Source organism: Melopsittacus undulatus, chromosome 2 (assembly GCF_012275295.1).
Source record: "Melopsittacus undulatus isolate bMelUnd1 chromosome 2, bMelUnd1.mat.Z, whole genome shotgun sequence".
Lineage (NCBI taxonomy): Eukaryota > Metazoa > Chordata > Aves > Psittaciformes > Psittaculidae > Melopsittacus > Melopsittacus undulatus.
The window spans coordinates 69,572,474-69,597,202 of record NC_047528.1 but is presented as its reverse complement, the minus strand read 5'-3'; the positions used below and the strand labels follow the sequence as shown (position 1 = coordinate 69,597,202).

The 24,729-nt window shown below is 40.3% G+C and overlaps 1 protein-coding gene across 4 annotated transcripts; it reads right to left on the bottom strand.

The window, feature by feature from the left end:
• Positions 1-6,432: 6,432 nt before the first annotated feature.
• On the bottom strand, positions 6,433-24,177 carry GYG2 (glycogenin 2). 4 transcript variants are annotated; one of them, XM_031051093.2, is made up of 9 exons: positions 24,119-24,177; positions 16,980-17,121; positions 15,501-15,675; positions 14,009-14,171; positions 13,332-13,458; positions 12,207-12,429; positions 11,381-11,521; positions 9,770-9,880; positions 6,433-8,813 (listed from the first exon to the last, which is right to left on the bottom strand). In XM_031051093.2, exons 3-9 carry the CDS (start codon positions 15,594-15,596, stop codon positions 8,652-8,654), a joined length of 1,023 nt encoding a protein of 340 aa, XP_030906953.2. In that variant the 5' UTR covers positions 15,597-15,675; positions 16,980-17,121; positions 24,119-24,177; the 3' UTR covers positions 6,433-8,651. The 4 variants fall into 4 exon arrangements, with proteins under 4 accessions (XP_030906953.2, XP_030906950.2, XP_030906951.2 ...); XM_031051090.2 differs by lacking the exon at positions 24,119-24,177 and adding an exon at positions 23,739-23,856; XM_031051092.2 differs by lacking the exon at positions 24,119-24,177 and adding an exon at positions 23,739-23,856 and having other exon boundaries at positions 8,680-8,813; positions 9,770-9,894.
• Positions 24,178-24,729: the final 552 nt, after the last annotated feature.

Genomic DNA, 24,729 nt, shown 5'->3' with positions numbered 1-24,729 from the left:
TTAAGGCAACAGGACTCAGTCCAGGAGGCAATCTCTATTCAGGCCTTACCTTAATGAATAAACTGTCCTATATCTAAAAGCACAACTGCACACTTAATTTGGAAACACACTAAACCACACTGGCCTGCTTATTTACAGCAATTTTTTGACTTATCTGTACATTGATTTATCTATCATAAAAGAATTCCCAGGAAATACTGAACTAGCAAGTATGTGTTAAAACACAGGTAGCTAAAGTTATCATTTCAGGCTAAGCAGCAAAGTATCTAGCTATTTTTAAATGCTAAAACACAGCAATCCCTGCTGACATATCTTTTCCATGTTGTTAGGTCATCTCACTCGAAGAGCATTGAAAATCATCATGCAGCTGCCCTGACAAGAGGGGTCCCAGATTTCATGATCTGTGAGACCAATTCATGAGCCACATGTCCCACTTGAGTGACAATGCTCCTGATTTCATGAGAGTGCTATTATGCCCCATTGTTTTGTGAGACAGCACTTTGTTTTCAGTAGGAGGTGTTAAAACAAAAAATTACTGCACATACTAATCACTTCAGTGTGCAGGTCATCTCCAAGCCAAACAAGTGTCAGTACTCTATACAGTCATTAGGGAAAGGGAGGGAATTAATCTCTCTAATCCTCTCTTGCTGCCCTCAGTTGCATAAATTAATCTTTCAGTATATAATCCTAACCATGCTTTTGCAGAGGTTTTGTATCAAACCCAGTTTTTAAGTGGAGGTTCCTACATTTTCTGCTTTAAGTAAAAAAAACAAGTAGGTTGTGAGAGAATCTAAATCAAACTTGAAACTCTTAAGCCAAGCTCCATCCCTGGCAGTGTCCAAGACCAGGTTGGATGAAGCCTTGGGTGATATGGTTTAGTGTGAGGTGTCCCTGCCCATGGCAGGGGGTTGGAACTAGATGATCTTGAGGTCCTTTCCAATCCTAACTATTCTATGATTCTATGTCTTCCTGAACACCATGCATTCACTCCTTCCACACAGCCAAATGTCACCAGGATGTTAAAAGTAACAAGAGATGGTAAGAGCAGCACAGTAAACACTTCAGGTGACTTGTTTCCTTAAAGCTAGGTGCCCTGCAGAACCACACCAGTGCAGCTCTGTTCAGTATCAAGATTGCCTACACTTCATTTGTCTCCTTTAGAAATAGGAGATAAGGATAAGGAGGCCACAGCACACTGCTCTATCATCTCAAGTTTCAACAGCAGATCCCAGCCTTTTTCCCCAGCCTCAGGGAAAGTGGATATGTATAGCTAGACTATGCACCTTTCACAGTGTTTTCAGGAAAGCTCCTAACATACCACCCTGATTGGTATGTCACCAGTGTGGTAAATCCCTGTTATTCTGCTCTAAACAGCACAGGTTGTGACTGTGATGTAGCATCAAAGGCAAGTCTCCAAAAAGCTGTCTAGGCATTTCTTCAAGTTATTTCCTGATTCACCATTCCTCTGAAAGGTCACCAAGCAAGTTATGTGGAAATTATGAACCGATAGGACAGATCAGTGTCAGATGTGACAGAAGCATCCAAAAATACATTTGTTCTTACTGCTTGACAGCATTTAAAACCACATCAGCATTGATAAGAACTTGCCAGATTTGACATGTTTCTGTGGCTGACATGGACTGAAAGCAGAGTGGCCACATTTCACTGGATTCATGCAGACAGAAAAGAGCATAAAAGACTATGCATTTTAAAGACAGTTTGACCTATTCAGAAATGGAGAACAAATCATATTGCTCAGTGGGGAACAAAGCCAAAAGGTGTTCTCTAGAGTCAAGCCAGTCAGTTCAGTAACATCTACACTATCAGTTAAGTGTGAGGATAAGCTTTTCCTCAGTTCACCCCACTTACCTGCCTCACCCACCCCATTTATACCTAAGACCATGTCCAGTCCTGGACTAGGCCACCATTAGGGCATTTACCAGGGAGAGGGAAGGTGTTCAAGCACTTAGGCAGCACGCAAGCACAGTTCCAAGCTCTCATTGACAGAATAGGAAGCCCAGTCCATCAGCAAAAACCCTCCACTGCATCTCCAAGCACAGAGCAAATGCCTTCAACCCATGTTTAAATTCAGGGTAAGATTTAGCAATATAAGCTAAGTGCATTTGGATTGGCTTATACCATGTCTATCTTGCAAGCTTGCCCTTCACCTCACATGAAAAAAAAAATACCCTATATAAAAATAAACATTAAATATTTGAGCAACACCTCACTCTTCTGAAAGGTAAATTTATTAAACTGCCATATAGAGCCAGACACTAAGTACTCAGGTGAATATATGTGCTGCTTTCTTGATATCCAGGCACAGAGTATTTAATCTTGCCTGGCATCTGTGGAAAGCCAGAGGGGCTTTCAGGCAGGAAGGGGAGGAAATAGGCTTGGCAGCATAGGAGTGACTAGCTTTTGTCAAGTAACCATTAGAGACCTCCACAAGGTGTAGGAAAATGGGCTCTCCCCACAAACAGGAAGAGGAGGAGGGCAGACAGTGCACATGGAGGGAACCTGCAGAGACAAGGAGAGCAAAGTAATGGGAAATCAACAAATAGGATGTACAACATCAGTTCAAAAAACATGGGGGACAGGAAGGAAGACTATTTTCAGTTCTAAATGCCTTTCAAAGTCTGAAGCTAAAATATGCAAATTTTGAGGAGACAGCAGTAAGCACAGAAAGGAGGGAAATTAATTTACCCATTTGATGCAGATCCTAGCCCTGGATCATTGCAGATCTCTTTCCATATACAGTCTAACCAGAACATGCAAGCTCAGCACAAGCAATTATACTCATCTGCCAGAAATGTGTATTTCTGACAAAGCAGGTGAACCCAGAATCACATTGAACAGTTGTCCTGGTGCACACTTCCATGTAAAATGCATCAATAGGTAAAAAACTGTTAGCATTTGAATAATACTGAAAGAAATAAACTCTTAACTCAGGTACCTAGGGTTGCTTGAAAAACCATCTGTAACAGTTTTTTGCAAAATACATGAATGTAAGAATAAAAACTAAATTATATTTTATCCTTTCTCCCTTTGTAGAAGGGAGCAAGCACAGCATAAAATGACCTGTTGGGAAAAACTGAGACAACCGTCAAGCAGTGTTAACCATAGGAGAATGTGCCTACACATGGTTAAAACATGGTTCACTCCACAGAGAGGGAGGCATTACTCTGTAACAAATAAAGTTTGTTTTTACTGAGAGACCTGTGGCTGAACTGTATATATGTTTGACACTCATGTTGTATGAAGCTGACTTGCACCTAAATAGTGTGATCATTACTAAATGACATTTGGATTTGCTGTGTATCTCAGACTCAAAAAAGTCTCACAGTAGCGTCACAATATGATTCTAACAGACCTCACTTCACCATGTTTAAATATCTGACACATCACTTTGCTGCCTGCTGGGATCAAAGAGAATGGCAGCACATGGATCATAAGATCATTTGAGGATACAAAAAATTGTGTAACAGAAACTGAGAAAAAGCAATTGAACTTTAAGTTTATCCAGCTTGAAATTCCTAAGGACTCCTGAATATATTTGAGAAGTATGTATGTGAAATGACAAAAAAGGAGGAGCAAATACAAAAAATCCTTTGCTCACTACCAGTCTGTAGGTTAAAATACACACACACCCCCCCACACATATATCGGTAGTGTTAAACTGAATAAAATATGGGAGAATTTTTGTAGAATGTTTTGATTGTAACGTTGCGTCTAAACAGCTGTAAAACCCAAACTTATTAAAAACCTGGTTTATCTTTGAATTATTCCATTACTAAGACTCTTTGAAAACAAGAAAAAATATTAACTCTCTCCCACCCCACATTTCTGAGATAAAGGGGGTTCTACAGTTTCCAAACAGCCCTGGCTTCTGTTCTGTCATTTCTCCAAAAGCTGTAAGTAAAAGATTTGGAAACAAAAAGAATTTATGGAGGCAAAAAAAAAAAAAAGAGTCTTTAAATAAAACAAACCATAAAAGAGGTACCCCCACACACACACTAAAAGCAGTTAGTTTTGTTCCAAGTACTTAATACTATAAGAAGGCTTTGAAAGTTTTATTTGTCTAAAATAAATCACCTGTTTATGATACTACACATCTAAAGGCAAAGAACTTGTATTTGTTATGGTTCAGAACCATGTACAGTACCATAAAAGGGAACAAACGCTTTTCTAAGGCATTTAATGTCATGTCATCCTGAAGTGGGAAGAGTATCAAAATAATCCAGGAGATGCAGTCTCCAACTTGTGAATTTTAGGGGTTTTTTTCCCCCTCCAGTTTGTTGAAGTTGAAAGGGTTCTGACAACCATCAGAATAAAATTCAGGAAGAATGCTTGCAAAGCTTTTTCCCCTCCCTTTACCCCTTTATTCATAGTATATCACTGTCAGTCTTCTAACAATTAGTTTTTATAACGTTTCAAGTCAATTATAAATCATTGGTTTTGTTTTGTTGTGGGGTTATTTTGTTGTTGGGTTGTGGGCTTTTTGTTTTTTTTTGGAGGGAGTGTTTTTGTTTTAACTACCTTTGCTATAATGATGGTATGCTACTATTACAAGTTGGAAGTTTATACCAGGATGCAATGTATTGTTTGAGTGTCACCCCTTTTAACTGTCTGCACCAAAGAAACTATTATTTATAAGCCAGCCAACAGGATGAGCAGAGTTTGAGCTGAAGTGTCTTGCAACCAAGATACTGAAAATACAAACTACTTCAATGACCAGCATTAACCAACCCTCATCCCTGGGTTGCAATGAGCAGGGACATACGTAGTCAATTAGATCAGGTTATCCAGAGCCACATCCAACCTGGCCTTGAATGTCTCCAGCCTTACAAAACAACTGCTATGAACTGACTGAACAAGAGAGACAAAGAGAACTTCTTTCTTCAGAACAACCCAGTTGGAAAGGTCGCCCCAAGACACCAGGCAGTAAGTAAAGTGATATTTCAAGAACAACCTCCTTTTCCTGTAGGCCAGGAAACTGCATTAACCAAAGTGTCTAAAATTTTCAATAATTTTCCCTGTAGCACACCCCCACTATCTATTCTTTACACATGAAGAGCTCCCAACAAAACTGTTGTATGGCAAATAAAATTACCCTCTAAGTCTAGCTGTGAATAACTCTAAGCACATGACAGGAGAAGAATCAGCGTGTTTTAAGCACAAGATGTCCTGTTTAAATACAGTCTGCCTCACAGCCGTAGGTCAGAGTCTGGCTTCTCAAAATCCTTACAGCTGCTTTTCAGGTTGCTAAAGCTTAAAGAACACTGACAAAACTCTGTCATACACATGCACAGCCCAGCTGGTAAGAGATCTGCAGTGGTGCTCATTTTAACATGACATTTTTTTCCCCTTCACATTTCATTCAGGTTTTTATCACAGAGGCCTTCCAAATTGCTGAAGTGAAATACATTTTGTTTATGGAGAAATGGTGTCACCAGAAGACTACATTTCTTAACTTTCTTCACCCTAAAAATATCTGGGGCTATACCAAACTTCAACATGGAAGAAATTCTAGGTGAACCTTGCCAACCTGTGGTTCATGGCAACAGGCAGCCCATAACACCCACCAGATCTGCTTGTGGACCCAAGATTTCAGAATGTCCATAAGGGTGAGGAATGCTGCCCAAAGCACAGCACTTGAAAATTCTGTATTCATTGGAAGAGCTAAGATTGTTCAACCTGGCAAAAAGAAGGCTCTGATGAAATCTTACAGCAGCCTCCCAGTACCTGAGGGGGGCCTATAGGAAATCCGGAGATGGACGTTTTACAAGTGCAGGTAGTGACAGAACAAGGGGAATGGTTTTAAACTGAAAGAGGGTAGATTTGGGTTAGATATTAGGAAGAAATTCTTCACTGTGAGGCTGGTGAGACACTGGCACAGATTACCCAGAGAAGCTGTGGCTGCCCCATCCCTGGCAGTGTTCAACCTGGTCTAGTGAAAGGTGTCCCTGCCCATGGCAGGGGTTGGAACTGGATGATCTTTAAGGTCCCATTCAATCCTAACAACCCTGTGACTCTATGATAATTCTCCCTTTTCACACTCTAGTGACAACAGCACTGTGCTAGAATACACTCTGATGCAATATTATTTATAACTAGTTCAACAATTTTTTTGTGTAAAGACAGTACACAAAAGCTCAGGCAGAGTTCTTAACCACAGCTATACTTTTCCATGAAATACAGTAAATCAACTACTGTTGTGCTAATTCAAGAGATCCTAAACCTTATAGTTATATATGTCTGTATAAATAATTATAACTCACACCTTTTAATTGTGTTCAACAGGTACTGATGTCTCAGAAGCAATTAAATAAAATAAAAAAAAATATGAAAGTAACTAGTCACAAATAATACTTCCCAGCATCAATAAACAAGCTGTAACACAGCATCATTTGATAAACACAACTTCATATGTCCTTTCCATTTCCATTTATTTCCATGACATTAGTGTACTACAGTTCTTTGCAGAACATTCCATTTTACATATTAACATTTTCAAATGTGTTCCATGACAGCTCCTTTTACTACATTCATAGGCCTATTTTCAAACATTTCAGTTATGGTAATTTTTCTCCCATAATCTAATTAATGTGTCCTGTAATATCGCATAGTTATTGTAAAAAGTACAGCTGCATGACGCATAAGTTCATATTGTTGACTACAGTTTTACACAGTCTTCAGACTGTTTGGATTATAATAGCAATAATGCTTATACAGCAGAACTTTCTCAGAAGTGCACAAGTTCACCAAGGAACAGAGATATTCGGCAGATGAAATGCTACATGAGCAGGAATACCTGCAGCTGCTATAATCTCCACATGGTGCTGCACTGGGCCACACACAAGAGATACAACACCTACCTGTGTTATCACACAAAGGCTATCTATCTAGGAGAGGTGGGATGCTGAGAGTCCCTGTATGATCAATGGAGAAATTGAGAAGAATCATCTTCTGGACATCTCTCTCTTTGACTTCAGAGACCCTAAACATCTCACTTGAACTAGAAGCTTGAACTCAGCAGACCCACCAAAGAGATGCCCCACTTTAAGAGTGCTTAGAATAAATGAGAAAGAAAGAACTAGATAAAATCAGATATATCCCACAGAAGTAAAAGCAAATCCACTATTTTGAAGTAATTCTAAAATACTCAGAGATCATTTTTCTTTCTTTAAGGGACATTTTGACTCTCTTCTTCCTTTCCTAATTTGTGCAAGTTCTTTCCCCCACCCCCTTTTTGATGGAGGAAAAAGAAACAAAAATTCCTTCCCTCCTACCCTTCCCATTTCTCCATTAGCATCTATGGCAATCCCTCTGATGCATTACATTACATTATTGTTCTTTGAACAGATTTCTAAAGTTATTTCATTAGGTTTATCTGTATACCAAAACTGGTGATATATTAAGACTGAAACATGTTTTGAGCCCTGCATCAGCACTGCAGACATTATTCTAATATTGAGTGGCGTTATGAATAACTGTGTCAAATCTGTTATTATACTGGCAGGTTTGTCAAGCTTCTTTTTGTCAAAGTTGGTTTTTTTCCTTGTTTGTTAAGACAAGCTTGCGAATCTTACTCAAATTCAATACCCAAATTCACCAAGCAACCTCCCATGAGTGTCCTTAATACAATGGAGTCTCATCAGTAAATTTTTCTGGAACTACACTCAGATTTATTAGTTCCCACACAGAGCTATTGTTTAAAAGATTTGATTAAAGGGCCTGTTTACTAAAACAAGTGTCAATTGTGCTTTTAGTGGCACTCAAATTGCCTGTAATATGGGATCAACCATGCTAAAGGAGAAGAATGCCCTTGTCAGCTGCATTTCGTAGTAGTATAAACTAATTGACATAAAATACCAGGTTTACACCATAGTGTCAGCAGTTCTTCCTCTGACTACACAGCACTGAATTTGCAAGTAAAGCTAACAATATTTATAAAAAAAATCAATGATATCCTATAGCAACAATATAAAAGGTTAACACACATTACCAGTCTATCTTAAGATAGATCACACTGATGATGAAGCTGAACAGTTTCCTGTAAATAGGGAGAACATCTACTAGAGATCTCAGATGAAGTCTGAATTGCCTCTAATCCTAAATAGACTTAAAAAGTTTTGTTGCAGATCCCATGAAGTCAGGATTTAATCTCCTCAATTCTTCATGTTGAAGGCTACACTATGGTTGCCCTTGAAAGTGTCAACTTGGTTTCAAGAACAACACTTTCATTAGAATAGTTTTATAGTATCTTTAAAGTACTTTTGAAATAATCTCAAGTTGTGAAATAATCTCAACTTCCAACATTTCACACTCATGATTGTTTTTGCAGAATGCTATGGGGAGGACGAGGGAAGAGTGATAAATGTGAGAGCTCAAGCTCAGATGGTACCATTCATCATACTTCAGAAGGCACTGCAGGAGAACAATGACAATGACACACACATAACAATAAAGAAGAGGCACATTTAACAGTTAAAAAAGTCTGTATCTGTTAATCTTCTCCCAAAATATACGAGGATCCATATCGACCTCTACATCTGGTGTCAAATGAACTATGAAGATAGCCATGTATTCAAGGATTGCATTTATGAAAGAAATATGGATTTGTGATGGCTATTACAATACACTCAATCTTAATGCAAAAATGCATCCAATTTCTTTTTTATATGTTCGAAAGCATCTTTCCCCATATAGTCTATTTGGCCTTCCTCCCATTTCTTCCGTTCATCTTCTGGAATTGGTTCTTGTGGTTTAAAATGAATAGACAGCTCTGAAATGGAATGTGCGACCTTGTTCTGTGGGAAGAAGAACAGTAGAAAAACAGTCAACTGGTTGATGTCCTTTCAGTACTATGAAGTTAAACTTTAAAATGTCAAACTCCTGCTTTGTACATTCTCAGTTAAAACAATAAACAGTATTCAAACATTAATTCCTAGTTTGATAACGTGATCTCATTTTCCCATGCTTTTACTACTTGCCATAGCATCTTTGAATATATCAAGCATTTACTTTACTTGTCTTAACTCAGACTTTGGCATACTCAGCAACAACACAGTATTACAAATACAGCTTATTTAGAGTGTCTCTTACAATAAAGTTAACCATCTATCTGTGCAAATTTTGTCTTTCACATGCACATAAGTTCCTAGAATTTTTGGTCATGTGTTTTATCTGATCTTCAGTGAGATAAGTATTGTTTAGCAGATGTTGGTTGCGCTATGTACTGTACTAGATACAAGTCCCTGACAACCTGTCACCCCTATCACTGCCAAAAGTCTGGCACTAGTGTCACACTGACCAAAGACACATGTCATGCAAGATCACAAAGGACAGCCTAGTAGCTTAGGCTCCATGCCTGACTCACTCTATGCTTATTTTCCATTTGCTTGAAAGATCACTTCAGCAGGTAAAGAAACAAACCAAAACAGAACAAAAAGATCCCAAGCAGCTTTGCTTGTATTAATATTGGAGAGCTACATGCATAATACCACGCATTTATTACTTGGGGGCTAGCACAGGAAAATATACATTTAAAAACTAGAAGTTTTTTTAAAGAAAACTAGAAAGGGACCATGTTCCAGTATTTGGAAGCAATTAAAGATTTGCATGTCTAAAAGCTTAAAGAATTTATTTGCAGATTGTATCATAATTAGTTGAGATTTCCCAAAATGATGTTGGCAGCATCAATTGCATGTTATTGTTAATTGCATGCAATTATCTACAGATGTACAGTGCAGAAAGCTACTTATACCAGTCCTGAGGTTTCCTGAAATGCAGGATGAAAGACAAGTTGTTCTGAAGGTCTGTCAGGCTCAGAGGGATGGACGTTAAAACCGCTTTGTTCAGCTTCACATATGGGTTGCTAAAAGACAGCCACTGAGGTTTTATTAGGATAATATTTTTTTCATAGTTTCCTTATAATGAGAACTCATACAATAGAAATCAGTTTTAGTCTTGGGGTAAGGGAAAGTGGTGAATGAGAGGAAAGGGAATGAAACATGTTATCACCAAAGACAAAATTCATCTTGCTCAGATTTAGCTATCAAAATGGCATTGAAACTAAGCTCCTACTAGAATCAATCTAGGGTAAGTACCTCCAGAGGGCATCTCATCTCATTTTAAAATAGGTTCAAAGTGGCTGTCATTCTCCAGTGACAGCCTAGAAAGCTAGCTTATAATAGATGCCTCCACTCACAAGGCCAAAAAAAAATCTCATTTTAGGATAATCGCTCTATAACTCATGAGGTTTTATATGCATAGAATAAGAACAGAACAATGCATTCCAAAACAGAGGCAAAAGAGATTGTCCAAAAAACACTGCCCAAAATATTTGCCTTTGCCAGATATCAATACATAAAAGAGTACAAAGACCCCAGTTTCTTCCACCAAAACAAGCCCAGAAAACTAAAGCTGAAGCAAAGCAACAAAAAGTGGAATGACGGTGTTCCTCAGCAAGAGAGCCAGGATATTTATTTCTAATTAATACTATCTTCTGATAAAACATTCCTACTAATTAAAAGATGTTTACACTTGAATTAAACTACCTGAAGTGAATATTTTGGCGGTTTTTACCCTCCAAAAAAAACCAACTTGAAAATGTGTCCCTATTTGGTTTGAGCATGTGAGGCACACAAGATAACATACCCTTTGCAAATAAATTATTTTTAAGTTATAGAGCTGGAAAGTTTGCAATTTTCCTTCAGCCTCTCTATACTCAGGGTAGAAAAGAAGGGAAAGAAGATTACAGTTTTATTTTATGGAGTAACTATAGTCTAAAAGGATGAAGCACCAGACTGTCTGTGTCTCACTAGAGGATAGTCCACAAGTTACAGCAGCAGATGACATTGGAACATTAATTTTATATTCTCCCAACTGTACTTTGCTGCAGCATGGTTTGTCATACAACATGTAATGACTTACACCTGCGGAAACATTGTGCTATTATGTCCAGCTTAATTCCTGCATAAAATAAGGAGAGTCAGTGCAACAGAAACACCCAAATATAAGAATTGTGACAAAAGAACCAGGACCCCTGCAGTGTTCATCAGTGCATTATTTTAAGAGACTTATTGTTGCTCAAATCACAAAAATCACGTTTTGTTAATTACCTAATAACTTTCAATATCTAGCTTCTTCATAAAAATTCAATGCAAACTCATTCAACCCCCCAACATATCATGTATGTGTCATTAAAGATTAAGAAATACTCTCTAGACTATTCCTGATGCTAGCAAAAAAAAATCAGTACCTCCAGCTAACATAAAGAAAATAAAATCTCCCAGATCAAACACATAATTTAAAAATATCAGTTTAGTGTATCTTTTACTTTGTTACTGCGCATAGTAATATACAACATACTTACAGCTTCAAAAGCTAGCTCCTCAGGTGAACACGCCACAGGGTGTACTTCATGTATCTGCTCTGGAAGCACAGGCATTTGCAGTGAATTTGCCACACAGGTGCTGACCTTTTTCAGAGTAATTTCAACTCCATTGAAAGTGTGCTAACAAAAATAAGAACATCTCAGCACTGAAATACGATTTTGCAGGAAAGCAATACCTTATTTAAAATAGTTTCACTTCCTTAGAGAAATTGTACTATTAGTGGAATGTTAATAAATGCAAAAATGTTTGCAGTCCAAGATTCAAAGCATGTTGCAATTTACATTTTTAAACTCATGAGTATGCCAGCATCACCAGGAGATAAATCTAACAGGTATTTCCACCTTCATGTTACCATAGCAGAAATAATTTTTAAGAAATTGTGCAGTAAAGAAATAAAGCATATTAATATATGAGATCAAAAGGAGGGAGATAAAATTGGGAGTGAAGCGGAAGAAAAAGGAAGAGGTGGAAGGGAGCTATTTTAAGATTTGGGTTTTATTTCCCATAACCTGACTCCATTTTGAGCTGTAATTAATTAATTTCTCCAAGCCGAGTCTGTTTTCCCCATAATGGTGACTGATGACTGATCTGTTCCTGTCCTTATCTTGACCCATAAGCTTTTAGTTATATTTTCTCTTCCCTGAGCAGTTCAGGAGGTGAGTGACAGAGCAGCTTTGGTGGGCACCTGGTGTCCAGCGAGGGTCAACCCACCACACCATGTAATTCCTTCCTCTAGCAAACACATAATTTTCAGATTTTTTTTTTGTCATTTCAGTATATTCCCACTGCCCCCTTATCAGTTACCTTACATTCCTCAGATTCTGTTTCTTCCATCTTTTGAAGTTTTTCTAACAAAGGCAGTATACTGGCACTGTATATATTCCACCAGAGGGAGAGAAATGATAGTTGATGTAAAGATCCATCAGTGGTGCCATCCTGCATAATTTTCTTTGTTTGAAGGTCATATTTGTAGTTCCAGGGCTTTCTTGCTCCCAGGAAATGAACAACTTTGGCATCTCTACCAAAACTGTAGAGATTAAACACACAGGTCTATAAATTAAGTTTTTGGGGGGTTTTAGCCTATATGAACTGCTAAAGAAACATGCTTATTCTCATTGGTGAGATAATTTTGACATTTCGCAACAGAACACATTCAATACAAGTATATGTATTCATAGTTTATTAGTCTCAGGGATCTTGTTTAGCATACAGAAAACAAAAAACTGTATTGCCATTTGCTTCCAGGTGCTGATTCTAGCAGGAAAGATCACGAAGGAAATTGACAGTCCTCCTGCACATGCTTTCACAAATAAATACATATCACTTCAAACACTAAATCAACAAAATTGGTTATTAGTGAACTCATACTAATACATCACTAAATGCACCACCCTAAGTTCACCTTCCAGCAAGTGTTTTGTGCAACTGGAACAGTAATTCATGACACCCTAAAGCCAACTTGCCTGCTGCCAGAAAAACTTCTAACTGCATTGTTAGAAGTGATATAATTACTAGCATGATTTTTGTTTCATAGAAGAATTTAAGGAATGGATTTATAAAAAAAAATTAATAAATAAAAAAAAAGAGCAACAATGACTCTTTCCCATAGAACTGATTGGGAAAAGAAGGGAACAACTTTCAAAGTAAAGGTGTCGGAACCTAATGCTAAAGTAATCTACATCTGTTCAAACATCACAAAAGCTTCTCTGAAAAAAGACATATGAGACAGTGTAGGCAACTCTGGGACTCTGTGTCCAGATGCCAGACACTCTTATTGCATTTAAGCTTCTCTGCAGTTTTTACATAACCTCATTTGTGAATACTGTAATTTATAATCAACAGAATAGGCCTTCATTATTGTCTCTTATAATAGCATGTTTGTTAGCAGACTACAGAGGTTCACAGTCATTCAGAAGTGTTACTACTTACTGATTGAAAGCAGGAACATAGGTGTATACAGCACTGCTGCTTAAGTTGTAGAGGAAAGGTAAGTGTTTGCCAATGTCTGCTGTTGCCCAGTTGCTGAAGAAGCTATTCAACAAGCCTTGATCACCCCCTAAAAATATACAAACCAGTATTACTGCAATTATCTATACACTCAAATTTATACCAAATTTCAGTCCAAGGATGGGACTGAGACTGGTGTGTTCATGGCACTGTAACTTGGACTTGAAAATATGGCCATGTGAGCAGGTACAAGTGAATAATACCTGATCCACACTGATGCAAGCTCAGGGTAAATGAAGTCCTATTGTAAGATACAAAGAAAGAAGTAGGAAAGGGGTTTGATCTCCCTCAGAGCAGAAGACTGAAGATCAGCTGTATTTCTCTCTCCTAAACCAGACAGCAAAAACTTACTGAGCAAGACTAAGGCACAGTGTTCCTTCATTGCCCTTTTCTGGAAAGCACAGTCCACAAGAAGTCAATGGGTCTTAAGTATACTGTAAGGGGCAAAGGTCTGCACCTTAAACTTTTGTGAGGGCACAACTACATAAAGCCTGAAGAACTCCTGCCTTCCTCTATTCTGCCTGAGAGCACATAAGCTACAGAAAAACAGCTTACTGAGGAGCCTGTCTTGCACTTCAACCTTATACACTGCCTCTTACCATCAAAGCTGCCGTGTTCAGCTGCAAACTGGAGCAGCAGGTTGTAAGTTTTCAGAGAAGGTCGGAACACAAATACACCACTATTAAAGCAGTCAGGCCAGCCAGAGTCAGGAGCTGCTGAAAACTCTTCTCGATCAAACAATTCATCAACATTGCAAAGCACCTTAGAGACAGTAGGATGAGAGAAAAAACTGTTAGAGCAAAGGCTTGTCTGGAATATGAGTTGCTAAACCAGTACCAATGGAGTGAATTGCTAGTTTGGCCAATTATATAGCTTGCAGAGCATAGAAACCAATGACAATGCAAAATACGCTAGGGGTCAGAACCTCTATTTTTAATATAATAAGGCAACATTAATTGTGATTCTCCGTGATTTCTCTGTGTCCTGGATTCAGCAGTAGCAACCACGATAGCTTAAACCACGACACTCTGATAAAAGCACAAAGCCTGTGAAATTATTTCAGGAACCTCAGAGACCCTCCAGAAGGTCCCTTTAAATATTAAAACATACCACAAAAACACCTAGTTTTCTTCTTTCTTAGCTCACCTTCCCGTAGTCCATTATTCTCAGTAACTACAGCAGGGCCAAATGTAAGCTGGGAATCCAAGTAACTTGAGTTAGCAACAGACTGACTGAAGTAGTAGAAGAAAAACTGTCTGTTACCAATTTTCTAATGTAAGCTAAGCTCAGACGTTTGTTTTGATTTGTTTTTTAAGCTTCACAGGGTAGTGGGAAAAAGTCAAAGCAGGTGAAAGCCCAGATCACTTTTAAAGTTGGTGGGAAGACAGCTGTTCAGCTGCTGAAAGTCTGAGCCACTGTGAAAAGCAGGGGAAGAAATGCTTTCTAGGAAAAAGATTACTTCATTGAATTTGAAAATAACTATTTGCTTTCCTCTTTTAACGTAAAGCAGGAAATCATAGGTCTCCCTCCCTCAGCCTGTGAGATGAATAACTTAATTTGGTTGCTAATTTAAATACAAACCTATTAAATTAAAATGCATCACAGTCTTCCTCAGTGAGCCGTGTAAGTGCAGGGGAAGGCTGACATGACTGTACTTGTCAAAACTATGACCATTTTTAACTCTCTACTTTTAAAAAGTAATGTAAAAATATATTTTAGAAGTTATTAACATTTCCAGGCTTTTTTTTTTCTTTTTAAAACTGGCCTGTGCTCCTAAACAAAACCCAAACAAATATGTATGAGAGAGATCTATAATAAACATCTGTAAGAAGCCCACTTGCACAGAATTATTTTGTTATGCCTTTTGAGGACAGCCCTGAGGCTACTCTCAAACCAGGATTAATTGCTATACAGCCAGAAAAACTGTGAACATTGCCAAAACATGCCAGCTGGAGCTCCTGCGACCTTGAGACCACCAACAAATCTGGTCACTTCATGGGACAGCAGGCTGCTTGACAAGAAAGTATCCCACAGTCAAGAGCAGTTCTTTGAGGCAGACACAAACATTTCCACAGCTCCCACTCTACTCACCAAAGTGTCTGCATCCATGAAGACACATTTGCTATAATGAGTAAGAGTCCAACAGTGAAGCTTAGTGAAGGTTACCCCCAGTTCTGGTCTCTGCATCAGAGCCAAATGGACTGAGTCAGCGCTATCAAGCACATTCACCTCGATTACTTCGTCAAATACATTGCAGAGGACAGACCTACCAGAGCAAGCAGTGGAGAGAAAGAAGGGAATTTAGAGAGGTTCAGAGCAGACTTCTGGCATGAGAACAGTGATACACAACACCACATTTACTGTAACTATAGATTGGTTAGGATGAGAAGTCAGAAGTGAAAACCTCTTGTTTAACAGCCTCCTGAAGTGACAGCAATTTATCAGGCCATAAACTACCATTTTACTACCATTCTACTTTTGAGTTGTAAGCACAACTCTGACAACTCAAAAAGTGACAAGCACTATATGGAGAAGAAACCAGTCCTTATTTTAGTTACCTAATCTTCTAGAGAAACACCAAGGAAAATTAAAGCAGCTTCAACCCTGCACAATTGACTCTAAGTAACAGCACTCTCCCGTGTTCCCTGAACATTGCACAGGATGTGGCACACACTGCCAGCACAGACATTTACACCTATTATACCCAAGTATACTCAGCTTCAAAACTGTACCTTTTAAAACAGGCAGTATATACTTGTTTACTGCTACACATCCTTTAAAATGAGACTTTCAGCAACACATCTTTTTTCTATGCATATCTTTTCATGAGAATTTTATAGGGGACACCAAAGTAGGTAATTTTCCTTCAAGACACAAAAGACACTTTTGTAAACTCAGCTTATTTGTTTACATTACGCTTTTAACTATAAAGCTCCTGGATGTCATATAAACACAGAAAAATAAAAGCCTGTGCTGATTGTTTAGGTTGCAGAGTCATTAGCTTATCTGACTGATCTGCAAGGGATAGTAGTTAACTGGGAAAGAAGAATAGGTACAGATTTTTAGAAGCATAGTTCAGTGATGCCCTTTAAAAAAATAAAAAATGCTATTCTTGATTAAAAATATATTAAAGGTTTTTCTCCCCACTGAATGGAGAGAAAAGAACCTGATGGTCTTGATATCCACCCAGGTGTCAAATGTACACAGTATTCCCCCAGGAACGTTCCAGTGTTCTGACAAAATCCACACTCAAAAAAGCAGGGGGAATAGTAGTGCCTTTATCTTGTGTCAAAGCAAGACACGAAAATTGTAGCTCCTAAACTTTCAGCTTATGCTACCAGTTTATGGATTTACGGTAAATTCCAGCCACAAGCTCTCATTCTGCAAGTGAATTCTTATTAGGATTACAATATTACCATGGACAATATTTGGATCTCCTCTCAGAAATCACTAGCCAAGGGGGAACTTCAAGGCATAATGCTGTGAAATCCACAGGAAGCCTATTAAAATCTTCTATGCTGTTGTTTATTCTTTCATAACATCAACCTCCAAAAATACATGAATACTTACCTCAACCGACTGGAAACCTCTGGTGTAACTAGTACTGCCAATTTTCTAGATGTTCTATGGTTCCTCAGTGACTGTCCAAGGACCAGAGCACCTTGACAATACACATCGTTGGTAGCAAGGGTCACAAACGCTTGATCCGTTACTGTAAGCAAATATTCAAAAGTCACTTTACAGCTTTAGATCATCTCTTTTGGCAGGTTCCTTCCTCCTCCAGCTAACCCACAGGCTGCAGCTTATAGCAATCTGCTGCAGTTCCTGTGATAAGCTCTTTTCCCTTCCAAACTCCTCCAGAAGACACAACCAAGTAGAAAGACCAGTGAATATGAGTGTAGAATGTATGTCTCTGAATTTTATTATGTTTTGTTTGCCTCATTTACATAATAACAGCTATAAAGGTTTTGGACTAACCTTAAACAAATAATTATCTGAGTCTTATTGTCTAAACACAACGACAGTCAAAAGACGAACTGCAAATATTTAGATTTTACCTTTAACTAACACAGTGTAATACAACTGATAAGGAAAATGTTCCTGTTTATGTAGTACCAAAACCTAAGGAAACAACAGGCTGTTAAGTATAGCCAGAAACGTTGTTCTTTCCATAACCTCACTGAATCAGCCCAACAGGCATTATTCTTTGCTCTGTCCTCTTAGTACTGGAGTAACTGGGGCTGGCTCAAATGTACATAGAAGGATCCCTACCTCAAGTAGCTCTAAGAAAATTAGAATTGTTCCTTCTTGTCAAGAAACACATGGGAAAAAAACTTGCAATATAAAAGAAAGCAAGCTACATGCTGGCACAACAACTCTGTATCTTGCAGAGATGCCAGGCATGTGACAGTATCACCAGGGGCTGCTTCTTCAGCTCTGACTCCTGACAGAACCACTGCTATTGGGGTTCTCCTAGGGAGAGCCCGAACCTATGATTCAGCAAGGTGAACAGCCTCCTCGGAGCAGAAGGAAGACCTCAGCATTCTAGGCTGCAAAATTAACCAGAACAAGACGAGCGGGTCACACAGATGAGGGGAATTCCACTGAGCTCTACAGACCTTCAATAAATACTTGTTTAAATCCACCATCATCTTAAGAGACAAATAAATTAAAGGAACCAAACAATAACAACATAAACACCCTGTCATACAGTTTCCAGGCTCTGTGAGAGAGACTATGAAAGAATCTCACAGAACTAGTTGCAGAGAATCCAGCAAATGACCTCATGGCTGCCTCAGCCAGATACTGCCAAAATGAACATGTTCAAACCTCTAACTTAACATCAAGGTATGCAGTGAAGAATGGTGAGTACTGGTGACAAGCTCTAGGGTACTAAATATATTACATGTCCTCCAAATCCAGAGCAGAGCACAGACCCACTGCTATGCTGTCTTCTTCACCCTTTCTTGCCTTACTTCCCATTCATCTCCAGCCAGACCTTAATTCAAATCAAGCACACGCAACTTACATTTGCTGGCACTGTAACAGATTCCTACACCTCATGAGAATCCCACTTAGTGTTGGCCAAAAAGAATGAATCATCCATCCAAATTTAAACCAGATTGCAGGTCCCTTTTACCTGGTAAAACTGCAGGCTGAGAGAGTTGGGGTTGTTCAGCCTGGAGAAGTGAAGGCTCAAAAGAGACCTTGTAATAGTCTTCCAGTAACTAAAAAGGGCCACATAGAAAGCTGCAGTGGAACTTTTTAGAAGATCATGCAGCAACAGTACAAGAGGGAATGTCTTTAAACTGAGAGAGAGCTTTGGATTACACAGGAGGAAAAAAAAAAAAAACCCTTTACTGTGAAGGTGGTGAGGCCGTGGCACAGGCTGCCCAGAGAAGCTGTGGATGCCCCACCCCTGGCAGTGTTCAAGGCCAGGTTGGATGGGGCTTTGAGCAACCTGATCTAGGGGAAGCTGTCCCTGCCCATGGCAGGGGACTGGAACTGAAGATCTCTGAGGTTCTTTTGAACCCAAACCAGTCTGTGATTCTATGACCCCTCAGGGAAGCAAACTCCTGCAACATTTTCAATCACAATTTCCAGAAGAAGCAAATGAAAAAGGGAGCTTTCAAATCTCCTGTTATCATAATGGCTCAAGCAAGTTATGGGTGTTCCAGAAATAATGAATAAAGAGTTGCTTACATGGAGTTTTTTAAAAAGACAGTTGTGCAAGTAAACTGCTTCTAATGCAGCTTTCCAAAAGGTTAAGCAAATAAATCTAAGCACACATTAAAACCAATACAAAACAAAACAACTTAAAGCTACTTTAGCAATAAAATTATTCTCAAAAGACACAAAGAGTCAGCAAAGAAAAGCACTTTTGGCAACAAGCATCTTCAGCCGAATAAAGGTAATAAAACAGCCACTGAGAGGAATGTGGGAGGTAGGTTAATACAAAAAGCAAACTGTGAAATGAGTGGGAGTTTAAATTTTAAAATACTGTTTTAAATAACAGCCAGAAAACTGAACACATAATCTTCTTATTGCTTCTGCAAATTCTTTCAGCTACAGAAGCTAAATCTTTACTTAAGTAATACATATAAAAATACACAAGCTACTCATCAAATAGTTCAGTGAGCTGGTATGGTGAATTACCACATCCTATATACACTTCCATGCCCTGTACTGCTGGGGTAAAGGCTGTGGTCAGAACCACAAGGAAGCAAACTGCCAAAAAATACAGCTTCTGAGAAACTCTGGCTAACACCTCACACAGAAAAGAAGCCAATTGTCTGGTTTGAGAATCAGACGTGGGATATATATTATAGCCTTCCTAATAGAATGAATCATTACAGAGATAATTAAACTATGGACTGCAACCATGCAACATTAAAATATTCCTGGTGCAAAGACAGCGGCATGTCCTAGTCATTTTAAAATCATATAGGGGCATCACTGATCTGTTAAGAATCCTTAGGGAGATAAAAAAAAATCCATCATTAATTGTTCTTTCATCTAATCCCCGTTTTCAAGAAAACTTGATTTGCCTCATTTATGAAGTTTAACCATGCCAAGTGCACAGTCCTACACTTGGGTAGGAGAAATCCCAGGCACAGCTACAGGCTGGGCAAAGAAGAGATTCAGATCAGCCCTAAGGAGAAGGACTTGGAGGTGTTGGTCAATGAGAAAATTAACATGAGCTGGCTCCAGTGTGCGCCCACAGCCCAGAAAGCCAACCGTATCCTGGGCTGCATCAAAAGAAGCGTGACCAGCAGGTCGAAGGAGGTGATCCTGCCCCTCTACTCTGCTCTCGTGAGACCTCACTTGGAGCATTATGTGCAGTTCTGGTGTCCTCAATGTAAAAAGGACATGGAATTGCTGGAACAAGTCCAGAGGAGGGCCATGAGGATGATCAGGGGACTGGAGCACCTCCCATATGAAGACAGGCTGAGAAAGTTGGAGCTGTTCAGCCTGGAGAAGAAAAGGCTGTGTGGAGACCTCATAGCAGCCTTCCAGTATCTGAAGGGGGGCTAATAGGGATGCTGGGGAGGGACTGTTCATTAGGGACTGTAGTGACAGGCCAAGGGGTAATGGGTTCAAACTTAAACAAGGGAAGTTTAGGTTAGATTTAAGGAAGAAGTTCTTTACTGTGAGGGTGGTGAGGCACTGGAATGGGTTGCCCAGGGAAGTTGTGAATGCTCCATCCCTGGCAGTGTTCAAGGCCTGGAGAGAGCCTTGGGTGACATGGTTTAGTGTGAAGTGTTCCTGCCCATGGCAGGGGGGGTTGGAACTTGATGATCTTAAAGTCCTTTCCAACCCTAACTATTCTATGATTCTATGATTCTGTAATTTCTTTGGAACACTGTCCCTATAAGTAAACATTTTATTTTTATAACTTACAACTAAGGATCAGGTTTTCAGATACAGTTGTGAAAATACTCTGTTTAATCTGAAAATTCCCATTTAACTGAAATCAAGGACAATACTGTGTTGAATCTAATCTATATAGGGTTTCACTCACTAACTAAGCTGCAAAAGAATATTTGATCTTTCAAGTTTGAAAGCCAAAGGTGTAGGAAACTAAAATTCATTGCAGCTGGATTTTGGGGGCTGTTTGCTTGTTTTTTTCTGTATGTGTCAAGCACACCATTATGCATAACTTGCAATTCCATGTGCTGAATGACAATTGGATTTTTCACAGAAAATACCTAGTGTGAACAGTATTAAGTTTTCAAGCAAATTGTTTTCAAGCTGTGGAACCCTATGGCTAATACCATTAATGCTTAGTGAATTATTAGAAAACTAAGTGTATGATTAGAATCACATTAAACCCATGTTGTACGAATTTATAAATCTGCTCATTTCTCTTGTCTGTATTGCCACATAGCACATCAAGATGGAAATTCAGAAATCATTATTCTCAGTAGTGGCTCCTCAATTTTAATACCTAGTAACAGTTGCTTAGACCAAACCACGGATTTTCAAGGAAGTAAGGTGAATTTTCTTAGCACCCACCCTGCAGCTACAGATAGCAACAAGGATAAGACAGTAAAACTAATATGAATCATTACAGTCAGGGTGATCTTACGTGAAACTTGTTAACAGGTTGCTTTAGCCAAGGATCACCAACTTCTTATGCTACTTACTCATAGAAGGAGTACCTCTGACACTGCCAGAGACAAAATTCTTCAACAGGCCTGAAAAACAATTCCAGGGCAGCCAAAAGCCTTACTTAGAATCTGCACCAGCATGCAAACGGGGTGGTGCTCGCTTTGATGTTCAAAGAAATGAGAGAGGGAATGAATAAACACTAGGTACCCACTGAGAATCAGTACTAACTCATAGTAACAAGCACTGAATGAACTGTATGCACCTGCCAACTTCAAGACATGTTTCAGTGGGGTAGGGTTTATTTCCATAATTCACCAGACATAGCTTTTAAAACATATTTTGGTCTTTCTTCTGATAGAGAAAGTATAAACAAGCTCTAGCTATGGGTCCTGGAGTAATGACTCAAAAATGCAAAGCTGTCCACTCTGAAATTGCAATAGGAGACCAGAGTCATATGCTTTGACTTTCCTACAAGTATATTCTAAATAACATTGCCCTCTGATGCATAAGAGTAAGAGTAGATAAGGGTTAGGGTTAGGGTTAGCTATAATCCTCCCAGAGGCTGGTTAGGTCCCCAGTATGTACTGCCATTCATGCAAGCATTGCACAACTGCTTGCTTAAATTCCTCCCTAGTACAATCTGCTGCTCTTTTTGTCACCTCCCTGCTTCTACTTCAGACACAACCTGCAGTACAGACAAGCTGCAGTCTGGACCTGTGTCCACCAAGCCTGAAGTGCCTTTCTAAAATCCCAAGTGACAAAGACAGAACACAGCCCCAACTCACCACGTGTTCTCTGGCAAGTTTGTTACTCCCCTTCCCACATCTCTGCATCCTCTCCCAGAAGCACATCTCAGTGAAGACATGTTAGACTATGGCAAAGATAACAAAACCTACAGGCCTTCTCACCTCTCTGGCCCAGCACAACCATAACTGAAGCACTTGACACAGAAAGCTTTGCTCCAGTTGGCACCCACAACCTTAAGAGCAGTATAAATAGGTAAAATGAATAACAATGCCAGACAATAACCTGTGTCATACTGGCATCAGAAAACATTGTACAACTTTGCAGCAAAGAGGCAGTTCTTGCCCTAGTAAACATATGACAGTTTTAATCATGTTTCCCCTAGAAGTAGAAATGTTTCTACCTATTGGCCTGGGTCCAAGAGTAGAAACATTTACATTATCAATGAAGGTGGCACAGCAACACTTTACACAGACCTTTTCGTAACAGAATAGAAATTCACATTTGATGTCATGCAATATTTCTCTTGGTCTAACAAAGATCTGCCTGATCCAAAACCAGACTCTTTCTTATCCTTTATTAAAGCAATGCTGAATTTTACTACACAGGATTACAACTGTTACCTTGGAAGGCTACAGAAAGAGGACTTATTTCTCAATTTGTGTAGCTTTTGCTATGTATATTTCAGATAAGAACTGTTACGTTCTCCTTCAAGACCCTGCAGTTTCAACAGAGAGTAAATGATCCTTATGAAAAACCAAATGCAACAGTATTATAACATGCAAATAAGTGTAACAAATCAGCACCCAAAGCTAGTCCCAAAACATTAAGGTGCCAGTTTGGAAATAAATAGTTAAAATTGCCTGAGCAATCCAGGGACAGCTCAGAGGACTTGATAAGTATCAAGTTAGATGTCTCCAGTCTTTCTTCCCCCAGTGTTGAGGTGCCACATCCACAGATTCAAACTCAGGACCACAAGGCCAAATGCCTCAGTTAGGTGTCTGTGATAACCTCCGAATGGTTCAGAGCCTTAAACCAGTACCTCGTGGCTTTAAGGACATCTGAATAAAATCAGTAGCACTGGAACATAGAATGGCTGTGAGAAGGACTTTTCTGAGTCTGCCTCAGGCCGAGGGAGGTCACCCTGACCTGTCAACCTGCAGACGCCTCAGAGGAGCACACAGAGGCCTGGGCAGGCCAGCGTGTACCCACAAGCAGGATACATAAATGAGTTCAGCTCTTCCATCCCACCAGCCAGACGGTTTAAAACCTAATCTGGGAATGCTAATTACAGCAAAGCGGTCTGCGATAACCAAGCAGCGCAGACCCCCTCCCGCCCTCACAGCAGGCCGCGGAGGGAACCGGCCTGTGCAGCCCCACGCCGCCGGCGCTGTTGTGCACAGCGGAGCGGTCAGGGGACACGCGAGGGCAGCTCGTGGGGCAGAGCCCGGCGGCGAGGCCCGCGGTACTCACCGGACATCCTGCGGCCGGCGCGGGCGGCGGGGCAGGGGCGCGGGCGGCCGGATAGGGGCACGGCCAGCGGCGCCACCTCCGCCGCCGCCGCCGCCTCACCTGCTGGCGGCAGGCCCGCTAAGTGGCGCGATGGGATTAGCCTCTTTCCTGCTGAAGACAGTGGTACATGAACTACATCCGCAGGGGCTCCTGCGCCTTGGCCCACAAACGACATTAACGACAGAGACTGCTTGGGAGGGTTAGTACGACCCACCGACCCATCCCGACACCCAGGCACTGGCTTTACCGCAAGGGGCCGTGCCCCCCTCGCCCGCTGCCCCGTGGTGCGCTCCCGCAGCGACCCGTCCCTGAGACCCCCACAACCGCCACAGACCCAGCACCTGCTGCTGCTCCGTGCCTGACCCCTGCCCGGCACCCTCACAGCCTCAGGGGAGAGGACGGCACCGCGACGCCTCCTACCGGTGAGGCGCGGAGGTCTCGCCCCATTGGCTGCTGCGGGGCAGCGCCCACCCCTCCCGCCCGGCGCGGGCCGTCGCTCCCCGTGGTGCTCCCATCACGGCGGGGGCTGACGGGGGTTTTTCTTCTCTTTACTTTTACCCTTCCTCTTCTCCTTTTCCCCTTCCTTTCCCCAGAGAGAAGCCGAGGGAGACGCTACCGTGCAGCCCTTTAAGGGAAAAAACACCAATGCCGTCAGTGGTGAGAATGGCAGAGCATGAGCAGGATGAGTCCAGCATGACCTATGATAACCCAGCCACATGGGGTTCACCCTGAGTTAAGGGAATTTGCCCCTTAGCTTCTTTGTAGACATCATAAGCCTAAGGCTACATACAGAGTCTGGTAACTTGTCACCCAGGTAAGTAAACAGATATTTTCAGAGACATTATTCAGTTCAGAGGGCAATACATACATTTTCACAAATACATACATTAATGCACAGATATTTGCTCAACGTGTTTTTGAGGTAACCATTGCATGTAACTTAGACACACAA

Excerpts from the sequence above, each read along its gene's own strand:
- GYG2 (XM_031051090.2), bottom strand. Across the intron at positions 15,676-16,979 it reads GAGGTTTCCAGTCGGTTGAG|GTCTGTCCTCTGCAATGTAT; the intron begins GTAAGTATTCAT and ends TTGCTCTGGTAG. Across the intron at positions 9,881-11,380 it reads AGGAGCTAGCTTTTGAAGCT|CAACCCATATGTGAAGCTGA; the intron begins GTAAGTATGTTG and ends GCTGTCTTTTAG.